The 12784-nt window shown below is 39.9% G+C and overlaps 1 protein-coding gene across 1 annotated transcript; it reads right to left on the bottom strand.

Moving 5' to 3' along the window:
• Positions 1-8023: 8023 nt before the first annotated feature.
• On the bottom strand, positions 8024-8785 carry LOC149163231 (uncharacterized). The gene has a single exon (XM_089435381.1). The coding sequence runs from the start codon at positions 8783-8785 to the stop codon at positions 8024-8026; it is 762 nt and encodes a 253-aa protein (XP_089291507.1).
• Between the last annotated feature and the right edge of the window lie 3999 nt (positions 8786-12784).

Raw genomic sequence — 12784 nt, forward strand, 5'->3', positions numbered from 1 at the left:
TTCTGGCTGGTCATCAAACAAGTTAACAGAATCTTTATTTTCAACAATGTTTAAGGTCTGGTTTATCTGTGATTTGTAAGTTTCATTCTTGATTAGTTCTGTTAAAGGAACTGAAATCTTTAGTTTTGCTATCTCTGCTCCTAGATTGAATGGTGAAGAAACTTTTTCTGTTTGAAGGTTTTGGATTTTTGAAGTAGGAATTTAAGTAGACTTGTCTTCCTTTCCTTTATTGGGGATCTCCTTATGTGGATTTTCAGATCTGGTGTTTTGAGTTTTGTCCACTGGTTCCTTAGGTGGAATTGAGGTGGATGGTTGATCAACAAAAGGTTGATCAGAGGTTATATCTACAATGGTGGGACCAAAAGGATTTGGGTTCTGCCTAGGGAGAATTTGGAGGATCTTTGAAACAAGGGCTTCTTTTATTTTCTTAGGTTGATTTTGCATTGTTTTCTTGGTTTGGTCAGGGACATCAACATTCTTTCTGCTTCTTAGATTATACTGTTTATGTACTTCAAAAATGGCAGAATCATATCCCTGTTTATAATCAAATGACTCTCCAGACTGGATTTGTAATTGCTGCAACATATGCAGTTCCTGCTCATCTTGGGTTAGAAAAACAGTGTCCTCATCATTTATTCCCATTAAGTTTATTTGTGTGTCTTGTTTTGGGTCTTCAAGATGGGATGTTTCTGCATAATTTTCTTGAAAAGGAGGCCTAATGTTCTGATCTGGTCCATTTTTCCCAATGTTTTGATTTTGGTTTTTTCTAAAATTTGGGTTTCTAACTGGAGGTGCTTGTTGGTTATCCCATTGGGGTTTCCTTTCTATGTTATCTATTCTATCCATTAGTTTTTCCATACTTTTGGCTAAACTATCTATTTTGATGTCAGAGGGTGAAGCTTCATCTTTAGCAATTCCTCTTTTTTCATTTCTAACTTTAGCCCTTTTAGCTAACAAATTAGCTTCAACGCTAACGACTACACTTTGCATTGCTTCTAATGTCGGGGGTTTCTTTCCCTAAGTTGGTATGCCATATATGTGTCAAAACCATCAGGGAACTTTATTAATGCTAAGACAGGTGGGGGTCTAAGATTAACTGGGATGGCGTTATATATACTGTAGAACCTAGTGTAGTAATCTTGAACAGTTTCATTAGGTCCCCTTCTAATATTTTCATATTTTGAAAGGATTTGTAGGGGGTTCTTTTTCTTTTCCCATCTGTTAAAAAATTGCTGATGGAATGCTTCTAATCTATCAATACCATTAACAGGCAATGCTCTAAACCATTTCTTAACATCACCAGCTAAAGTCTGGGCAAAGAGTCTCACCTGAACATTATCTATATCAATTTCATGCAACTCAAAGTAATATGTTTTCTTGTTGACATGTTGTTGTGCAGTGTAATGTCCTGTGCCATCAAATTGAACAATTTTACTTTGATAGTCTGCTGGCATAACCAAGTCGGGCAGGTAAAACAAGAGGATTATATCTATTTGCCATGGCTGTAGGCTGGGAGGGGTTAAGATGTGGATGAAGAGTGGATGAAGAACCAGGACTAGTAGGTGATGAATGGGAGATGATAGGTTGGTGAGGAAGAGTAGGTACAAATGGTGGTGAAGAATGGACTTCAGAAAGTATTATTGATGAAGTTGATGGGAACAATGGTGAACTTAAAGTGATGGAAGATTGTTCAGAAAGCTCAGGGGCTGTGGAAGTATTAATGGATGATTGGGGAGATTTTAGAATGTACTCATCAATGGATTTGTTGGCCTGTTGAACTTCAAGGTCTGCAATGAATTTGGATCTAGAACAGTTTCACTGAGTGCACTTTCAGATTTTGTTCTAAATAACGAAAGATCAAATGACTCATCAAATGGAAGTTCTTCTAGAAATAACCATTCATCAAGGCATGAATTAGCTTTAACTAAAGGTGTTTGGCTAACTGAACTTTCTTCTTTTTTGGATTTTCTTGAAATTAGGTTGGGATTATCAACTACTGGGGTAGGATTTGGGTCTGGGTTAGCCCTAGTAAAATGAATCTTCATGGAAGCCAGAATTTCAAACTTTTTAATTGTTTTTGTGAGATTTTTCAAGAGAACTTCTAACAAATGACTTTAAGAGGCTTAAAATAAAAATTTAGGATTTTCTTAAAGCTTTATTAAGACTGAGGATTCGAAATCCCTAGTGGAGTTGCCACTATGTTATCACTCAGAATTTTTCCCTATAAGTTATCAGAAGAAGGAAAAGACCGAGGTAACCACAAACCAATCTTTTAAGCATAGGCTCTAGCCAACCTATGGCTCAGAGAGGGCTTTCTCTATACGATTTAGCTTTGTTTGCTGGGATTTTAGGCTAGTTCTGAAAGTTCAGGGGGTTTTGATTTGTATTGAAGGTTGGATGATGGAATCCTTAAAACAGATGGATAGAATGATGTTTCTGGACCATTGGGCTATGGAGTCAAAGAAGGGCAACAAAACTAGAATTAACTCACTAAAGGGAGTGTTCAAAGGGCACGCTAGCAGAGTAAAGTGCAGGTCTTTGGGCCGGATGGGTGAAATGATCTTAACCAGGGTGAGACTTCAGAATTCTCAGACCGGGATTAAAATGAGGAACAGAGGTTAAGAATGAGCAAAGGGAAATTAAGAGTCCTTTGCTATAGATTAGAGGGAGACTACCTAAACTAAGGAGCAATTAATAATTCCTTAACTTAGATAATTAGCATAAAACATTAAAATGCATAATAGTTAAAACAGAGTGCAATGAAGCAAATTCTAACATATCGTTCCATATTATAGCATTCAGATTTTAGATACATTAAATATTGTGGAAAAACTTTTAAAGAAAGATAACAACATAAGAGAAAATACTTGTCTGCACTTCGCTCTACACATGAATCCAGTGAAATATCTTGTCTTTATTCATTAATCCAGCTTGCTGGTCCAAACAATGATACAATAGCTTATAGTCTTTCGATCAAGAAGGTCTATAGAAATGTCTAAGAATCCACCCTACATACTTCGAATTGTGAAGTATTTATACAAACATTATTACAAAATATCTCAAACTAACTTGAGATTTAATCTAGGAAATACAAATATCTTCTTGCAAGAAGATAGAGACAACTATTGAATTGTTTCATGTTGTCCCTTTTTATGTGGTACTGCTGGCTTTTATGGTTGGATTTGTAGCCCTTTATGCTGGCTTGCAGTTGTGGTCTTTTACGCTGGAATCTTCTTCAACTTTTATCTTTCACCTGATACTCTTTGACCCTGATACTCTTTAACCATGTTGTCCTGTTTTCATCTGTTTACCTAGCTGTTCTATTTTTACTGTGCAGTAACTTTTTACTGTAAATTTCTCACAGTAAATCAGTCATCGTTTCCCACCATTCTGCATCAGGTAATTTGACATTCATCATCTGCCTATATATCTCATCAGCTTCGGTATACTTGGAAAAATTGGGCTTAGTGATGAACAAGTGTTTAATCTCATGCTGGAGAAAAAACAAGTTCTCGAAGGTGTTATACAAAACTTTTCCTGTTGGCAGTGCTTTTATAGATGAAGTGCTAGCTTGTTCTTTAGCCAACTACCTGAGTCTATTATCATAGTCCAGCTGTGTCATAAGTTTGTCATTAATGACCAATGGATTGGGCAATCCTTTCTCCCTCAAAATTTAGAATTTGGCCATGAATCTATCAATGACCACCTGCAAGTTGTGGCACATTTCTTCTAAGTTCAACATTATGTTTCTTTTGGAAAGGACCTCCCTTATTTCCAAAATGGTTTCAGTCCTGTCTTCTATATTTAGATCCTGAAGCTCATATCTGTTTTTACTATTAAGGAAGTGGATGAGTCTATTGGCATCCTCAGGCATGTCACCCAATTCCTCCTTGACTTTCTGAATAGCTACTGTAGCTATTTTTATCAATTATGTCTGCTAAAAAATAACTTGAATAGATGGCCAAATATCCTTGATGAAGTCAATGATATTGGCCCATAATAGTTCCTTGGCTTTCCCAAGGCATTTCTTTAATGTCAAGTATTTCTCCATAGCTTTGAATCTTTCACTCATTTTGCTGGTCTTTTGTGCCTCTTCCTTTTGCATAATTTGGGCAAGTTTGTAGTCAGTCTCTAAACTTTCCATCCTTTCCTTCAGTATATTCATTTATGTAGCCTGAATTGACATCTCTTCCATGGCTCTAACTAATTCTGTTGCTTTTTCTCTTGATGCACCTGTTGTTGTAGACTGTTGTAACTGGCAATGCTGTGGCAGGTGGAGCTGTTGGTGCAAGTGAAGCTGCTAGTATAGAAGGAACTGCTGTAGATACTGTAGCGATGACATTTGTAGAAGTTGTGGCAATGTCAATTCGTTTTAATTGGATCAAGCTATCCAATTTTTTCTCCATCTCCCAGAGTTGATCATTGAGTTTTAGGACCAGGCCCATCAACTCTTCATGTTTGGTTTGGCCCTCTATTTCTGGTATGGGGTGGTGGATGAAAGGTCCTAGCTTGACCTTTTTCCTTTTCTTGGTAATGAATTCTAAAGGGTCATATCTCCATACAAAACTCCTTTGGAATTTCATTCTTTGCAGGATCAGGTCTGCCTCTTTCCCTGCCTCTCTGGAATTGCATATGAAGGGACCTAATTGGTCTTTGATTTTGAAATAGGCCTTCTTCTTGGCATTGACAAAGTTGACTTCATCTGCATTGATGATTTGTCTGTAATATTCTAAGGCAAACAACCTCATAGGGAGGTATCTTGGCAACTTATATGGTGCAAGCAGGCAACCATATATTCTTATTTCTATGTGGTTTTCGTAAAGGTACCAATCTCCCACCTTGTTTTGCTTGGAAAGTTGGAGGACTCTTTTTATCTCTAGACTTATCTTAGATGGAGGATTTCCAGTGAGCATAGTCATGATTAGATACACAAAAGAATCTATAAAGTTTGAGTATGTATATGGTGATCCAAACTCATGGAAAAGTGGGGTCCAAAAAATGACAGATCTGGGCTAGCCCCTGATGTCAAGCTTCTAGAGAGTGAAAGGAAACTCATTTGACTGATAATACAAAAATAGATGGTACATTACAAAGGATTATTTGAATACTCTCTCATTGCCCATTCTTGTGAACTTCTCATGGATTTTATCAGCTCTGAAATTGGCAAAGTCATATGTGGTTGCAGGAGGCTGCCTTGGGGTATAAATGGACATGAAGGCAAGAATAAGTTCATTAATGTATTCACTGGTAGAGTAACCCAAAACACATGATATCATGGTTACAATGTACTGGCCCCATTTAGAGAAAATATTTGATACATATGGAGGGGGATCCTTAAGGATGTGTTTTTCCTCTCTAATGAAGGTTTGGAACAACTGGGCCAATCTTGATGGGCTTAGCTTGGGATACTGGTCCAACAGGTCTCCAATTGAGAGTGGGGCTAGGTTTGGCCCTGGTTGGAACTACATCATTTCATTAATGGACTCAACTGTGATAGTGAATAGAACCTTCTGGTCATGAGACATTATGGCTCTATGGCTGGGGACGTGGCATGCATAGTACATATGAACAACTTCTGGAAAGACATGAACTTGGGGGAATTGGTATCTGGGTAAATTGGACTCCCAGAGGCCAATGTCATTTATATGGTTCATGTGTCTGTCTTTGCTAAAGCAATGAATTTTTAGCAGAAGCTTTATTGAAGTTGTGTCTTTGATTTGGAAATCGCTGTCAACCAAGGGAAGGTGGTCCAGGTCTAAGTGTGGAGTGGTAATGGGTCTAACGTCCATGGCAATAGGGGTAGCCATAATTTAGTTCTTGTGGATTTGAATTATGCTCTGGGGGGTTTTATTAGAGGTTTTGAGACTTTTTAGAGGGTTTAGGCAAGCAGTTTCTTAAAATTGGCAGTATTCTTACTCAATTTTTAAATCAAAACACTGCACAGGCTAAAGGTTTTGAAATTTGCAGGGGTAAGGGGTAATTCATGGTGAAATACTTGGAATTGGGCGAATTGGCTCTAAAAATGGTGGTTCACGGCAGCTGCAGTGGTTGGCGTAGTCCTGGTACGGACTAAAAAGTCAGTTGGGTTGTCTGCAGCGTCTTCTAGAGCGGACTTGAAAGTCTGGTGGTAAATTTGGTGTTCGCAGGGATTGCAATGGTTCACAGAGTTTACACAGAGAATGCACAAAAAAAGAGTGAAAGAGGGATTCACGGCCTTTTATAGAGAAAATGATTGGTTTTGGCGGGTTCATTTTTAGATGAATAGTTGACGATTTTTTGGTTAATTGGGGGAAGCAGTTTTGGAGGGCCATCACACTGCTTTTGTGGTGCGGGCGGTATTCGGGAGGGGTTACCCGATATGATACAACATTCGACACGTAGCATCCGGGGGGTTGGGGAAAACCACTTTATTGGGTGGTTATCGTTCAACCATCGTGCGTGGCCGATATGGTTGTACGCCGTTGGAAGGGGGGGGTGATGATCAACGGTAGTCAGGTGGAAGAGATGCGCGGGGGGGAAATGACAGGAGTTGATGGGGGGCCTAGGGGTTTAATTATGGCGGTTCAGGATTAGTTTAGGGATAAATAGGAGGTTTAAAATGTTCGGGCCGGGCTTAATGAGGGATTAGGAAGTCGGGTGAGGTTAATACCGGGATTAACTTAAGTTTACCGGGATTAGGTAAACTAAGTAAGGTTATATCAGGGTATGGAGAATTTTTATTGGTTTTTATTAAAACTAAAGGTTGGGGTATTTTATATAGGGATTTAATTATTATACGGGATAATGGGATTTCAGTTTACATAATAATATTAGAAATTAATATGAAATATAAAGGGTAGAGTGGGTTTTTTCTAAGTAAAAAGGTGGAATGCCACGTTTGCGCGCTTTTCATACCTTCAATACTTAGGATAAAGTGTTTTTCGTGGATTTTTGAGTGAACAAGGATTTACATGGGAGTTCTCACTTTTCCTAGGTAAATGATCTCTTTTTCCGAAGAAAGATAATTCATAATTTCTATTAATAAGAAATTACATGCTGTTGATGCCATTGGCATATGCTGTAGTGTGGTTTTCACCACTGTTCAGAAAAAAACAAAATTACATCAAATAGATACCCACAGAGATACGATGGATCTGTATCCCTCAGAGAAAGTGCAATGTCTCAAAAAAAACCAAAATAAACAGAGCTGTAGAGTGTATCCGCAATACATAAACAAGATCTGTACAGTGGCTGTTATATACAATGAGTATCATAGCATAGAAAAAAGGACAAACTGTACTGTGGCTGTTATATACAATGAGTATCATATCATAGCAAATATTTAGATGGAAGCATTGCCCCCCTGTAGAAGGCCGTCAATATATGGTCGATGATAGAATCTGTGCATCCCATCTGGATTGTATTCCTCGATCAGCCAATCTCCTAGAGGTCGATCCGCCGCTTCTTTCGAGAGCTGGTCAACAATTGAATTTCTTTCCTTGTAGATATGAGAAACAGTGATCTGGTCAAAATGTGTTTTAAGAAAAACAATTTCTTCCAAGATATGTTTCAAAGAATATGCATGACAAATAGATTTGTTATTTGCCCAATCAATCACAATCTTTGAGTCCCCAAAAATTTGAAGTTGCCGACAGTTTTTGGATAAAGCAAAATAGAGGAGATGTCTTAGAGTAATTAGTTCAGCATGGTTGTTGGTGCCCGGACCAAGTCCCATTCTCAGGTGAAAATAGTGTGTATCAGATAGATGAAAAAGAATCCCCCCCCCACAGCCTTGCCTCGGTGCAGCCCCATCAAAGTATGCCCACGGCAGATCCTTGTTAATAATTTCAGGCATAATGTTCTTGGGAGTGTTATGTTTATTTTCAAATGGGATCTCCGTGTATGCCGCGCATATGGACGGTGGGAGTAGGTGCCAATTGACCATGCAGTCCTCAAAGATTATGGCATTACGTCTGTTCCAGATGTACCAGGACACCAGAAGCGGTAAGTTCCTAGACTTTTCTGAAGCCACAGCAGACCACCACTATTCCCAGGCCGTAGGTATATCTGCCCCCTGCCAAGCTGTATTTATATTAAGGGCCTGTGTGACCTGGTTCCATAAATCCTTTGTGACCTCACAGGTAAGAAAAAGGTGTAAAGTTGTTTCTTCCTCTTTTCTGCATAGGACGCACCATGTTGGTCCAGCAAAAGCTCTTTTCCTGAGGATGGAGCCAGTTGGTAATTTGTCTGCAAGAATATTCCACATGAGAAGTCGAGCTCTTGGTTGAGCTTGTAGATGCCAGATAGCTGACCACCAGTTTTTATGCATGTCAGGTTTCTTTGCCTCGATCAACTTGTAGTAGCCAATCTTCGGAGCATAATTACCAGATTTGGCAGGCGCCCAGATTAACTCATCCTCTTCCTCATGTATCTTGATGTGCGATTCGGTTAGTGCCTGTATGTAGCCTTTCCAATTAGAGTTCCATTCATCTGTCAGTTGCCACTGACGGTCAGTTATCCATGCCTGTGAAAAGATGGAAGAATGTTGCTGATCTCCAATCTGTGCAAGATATTTTATGCCCCTGTTGTTGAGATAACGAACCAAATCTTCCGGCAGTAGGTGCGCATTCCCCGAGCCAGGCCAAGGATCCAAGCCAATGCGGACTTGTGTACCATTACCAATTCGCCATAGAAGATTGTCTCTAATGAGGGGCATAGCATTTAGAGTGGCCTTCCAGATCGCAGATATGCCTTGTCGGTTCCAATGGGGTCTACGGATCCAGTCAATGATGTTAGAGGGCCACATGTACTTTTGGTGTATAACTTCCGCCCATAAACTGTTCAGTTTAAGAAGTGACTAGCCCTGCTTGGCTGTCAACGCTTGTGCAAATTCCGATAGAGATTTCAGACCCCACCCTCCCCATCTCTTTGGTGTAGTGACCAATGACCATCTTGTCCAGGAAAAGATCTTCCCCTTTTTATTGCCATTCCACAGGAATCTGTTGCAAATTTGTTGAATTTTTTGAAGAATGTTCTTTGGGATCCATGTGAGGGACATCCAGTAAACTGGGGTAGCCTCAAGAACAGATTTGATCAGCAGTAGTCTACCTGCTTTAGACAGAAGACGATGATGCCAACAATTTATCCTTTTTTCAATTTTGTTGATAAGCCAAGACCAGTGCTCAATTTTGTACCCATCCGGCCTTAGTCTGAAGCCAAGATATTTGATGCCCTCCAGTAAATTATTTTCCAAGAAGGGGAAATGCTGGGTTGCCAGCTGTGCTTCCTGATATGTGCACCCCATCGTGGACCTGGTTGATTTCTCCCTGTTAGTCTCCATGCCTGTGGCTTTACAGAAGAGTTGAAGAATGTCATTTAGAGCAATGGAATCCCGGACACTTCCATTCAAGAAGATTAAGATGTCATCAACAAACAGTAGATGAGTAGATAGTACTGTTCAGTAATCTTGAGTCCGTTGAAGTCACCATTCCTTTTTGCTGTAGCTATAAGCCGACTGAGCCCTTCCATGACAATAAGGAAGAGTAGTGGGGAAAGAGGGCAGCCTTGCCTGATACCTCTGTTGATGTTGAAGCGAGCAGAGGCCGAACCATTAATAAGGATAGCAAAGGAGACAGTAGATATACAACCCATTATCCAGTTAATGAGCATGTAAATGAGTGAGAATCATTTTCAAGTAGAGCCAGTTTACCTTGTCAAAAGCCTTTGCAAGGTCGATCTTTAGAGATATGCCTTTAAGGTTCTTTAGCTTTATGGAATGTAAGGCTTCCTGGGCAGTACCAATAGCCTCTTGGATGTGGCGATTTTGGAGGAAGGCAAACTGTTCTGCAGATATGTGTGAGGACAGAATGGGTTTAATGCGGTTGGCAATGATTTTGGCAATAATTTTGTAGAGGCAATTACATAATGATATAGGACGAAAGTCATTGAAGGATGAGGGGTCATCAGTTTTGGGTATCAAGGCAATGAATGTCTGGTTCATAGGTGGGTGTATGTGCCCAGTGATCCGGCTCTCCTCTATGACTTCCAATAAGTCCTCGCCCAGAATATCATAGAATGCAAGATAGAACTCCACTGGCCAACCGTCCGGCCCCGGACTTTTGTCTTTTTTAAACCATTTGAGAGTACTTTCCAGCTCCTGTTTTGTGACCGGTTGAATGATATCTTCAATGTCCTCTTGTCCCACAAAGCGAGGAAAGTGACCTGCAAGATTGATGATGTCTGGTAGGCTGATGACATTCGGTGTAGTGAATTGGTGCTTAAAGTGTAGAACCCCTAATTTGGCAAGTTGCTGATGCGTGGTAGCCCAACCATCTGGTTCACATGGCAGTTTCCAAATAGTGTTTGATGCCTTTCTGCCATTTGCGAGATTATGGAAGTATTTAGTATTACTGTCTCCAGCTTTGAGCCAAATGGCTCTGCTTTTAAGCCTCCACATCTCCTCCTTTTCTTGTAGTATCCTTGTTTTTTGCCCAAGCAGCTGATTCAGTAATGATTTCGAGTCATCAGTGAGGTAGCCAGTACCCTTCTCATCTGTCAATAGAGCTATCTATTCTTCAGTGTCCTTTAGCAACTGTTCATTACTGATCCTCTTTCTCCTCGCCCAGATCTCAGTCAATTCCTTGAGCTTCTTTAGTCTATCACAGAAATCCATCGCTTTCCTCTGCTCTCTCAGGGGAGGTTGTGATGCCCAGAAATCCGAGACCATCTCGATGTAATTCGGCTCTTTGAGGTACCCAGCAAAGAATTTAAAAGGGGAGCGTGGCTTTAATTTTTTATCGCTGACCTGAAGAAGAATCGGATGATGATCTGATAGCCCCCTAGTGCTGACCCATTGTCTATACAGGGGAAACAATTGAATCGGCTCCTCATGCATCATAAATCTGTCTAAACGCCGCCCCAGAGCTGCCTCACCAGTACGCTGATTGTGCCACGTTGGGAGCTTCTTGTTCATAGGTATATCCACTAGTCTATGTGCATCAATTAACATATTTATTTGATCCGCAATAGGATCACTCTGTGCATGGTGTCCCTAGGATTCTCCAACCCCTAAGGAGAAGTTGAAATCGCCCCCCAGCACTGTATTCTGTATAATATGATTGCCATTCAGAAAGTTTTGCCAGAAAGAAAGCCTATTCTGGTTGGGGCTGTTAACACCCAGGTTGTTCCCTTTGACTCCCAAGGGAATACGGCCGGGGTAACCACTAACCAAGCTTTGGATCATAGGTTCTAGCCAACCTGTAATCAGAGAGGGCTCTCTCTTTGACTTTTTAACTTTGTTCTTAAAGATCTTAGGCTAGATATGAGGTAAGGTGAGGGTTTGGTTTGAAAATTTTGGTTGAATGATGTCTTTCAGTACCTAAGGTGATATCTTCAGGCAGTTTTAGACCATTGGGCAGTGGAGTCTGTAGTTGCAGGTTGTTTGAATTTGTTGAGTGTGATTATTGAAGCAACAGGGCCATTTAGATATTTCATGAAACAGACTTGAAATTGTGATGATAAAATATGCTTAACCAGTGGAAGGCAATTAAGAATTTTCCACTAAATTAGTGATGTGAGAAAGAGCTGTATTGACCAGGAGCAGCTTTAAATTCCTGAACGATAATCTATGTGAAAGGTATAGTTTGGAAGTGCAGCAATTAAGAATTACACTCTTATAACTATAACTGAGGAAAACATACATAATAGCTTAGATTGAGTTCAGGGTATTCTATGAATAAATCCTGAAACTATTCTTTTTCTTTGCCATTAAATTGTGAAACACAGAAACATGAATGGATTATGAAGGAAATAACAAACATAATGAACAGGTTAAAGAAACTTATTGTTCCATGAAATACGCAGGAATCCTGTAGCATTCAGCAAGCACACCAAAACGCATCAGACAACACAGAACTTTGGAAATTCCATCAGCTTTGTTGTATTAAAACTCTGAAAATTTACAGCATAGTATCTCCTGAAGAGAAAATCAACAACCCCTGCAAGCTTATGCGAGGGGGAATATATACAATCGGTTATACAAAAATATCTGAACCGCTGAGTCACTTGATAAATAAATGCGCTCACCAACTTTACAAAATAGCAGATAAAGAAGTTATTACTGCTCTAAATACAAAATGAATACTCTTTAATGCTGTCAGAAGTCTTTTTGACCTTTGGAGGCCACTGAGTCGGTTGAGCGTCCTGTATTAATGCTGAATGATGTGTCTTTATGCTTTGTCATGCTGTAGCTTTCTCGGCCCTGTTATCTGTAGCTGTCAGTGTTGCTTTAGTGGCCGAATCTTTCTGCTGAGTTGGCTCAGTCCACTCTTCTCCAGTCATAGTGTATGCATCACACTTTCTGAACATGATGACTTATGTTTTTTGATGAAAAAACTTGATGAAAGCCTTTTGTTTACAGTAACAACTGTATCATTTTGGTCCACCATTCCTGTGTAGGCAGTTGATGCCTCAAAATTGCATCTAAGGTTTCATCTGCCTCTGTATATTTGTAGAAGTTTGGAGGCACTTCAAACAAATGTTTGATCTCATTCATAATAAAAAATAAGTTCTCTACTCTGTCATAGAGACTTTGCCCAGATGCTGGTCCTGTTTCTTCTGAAGCACTTGCTCCTGCAGTGATCTCGTTAGTGGCAAATGTATTCACCCTTTTGGCATAATTTTCATGTGATAGTAGCCTCCCTGCGCTGCTCAGCAAGCCAGGAAGGCCTCTGCTCTATAATGCTGCAAACTTATCCATGAATCTGTTTACTTCTGTTTGCATGTCCTGACTTCTTCTATCCAGTGT

This window comes from Pinus tabuliformis, chromosome 5_2, assembly GCF_031772625.1.
Source record: "Pinus tabuliformis cultivar Carrire ecotype Pingquan chromosome 5_2, CPIR1, whole genome shotgun sequence".
Taxonomy (NCBI): domain Eukaryota; kingdom Viridiplantae; phylum Streptophyta; class Pinopsida; order Pinales; family Pinaceae; genus Pinus; species Pinus tabuliformis.

Coding starts and splice junctions, on each gene's coding strand:
- LOC149163231 (XM_089435381.1), bottom strand. CDS start 8,785: ATGTGGCCCTCTAACATCATTGACTGGATCCGTAGACCCCATTGGAAC.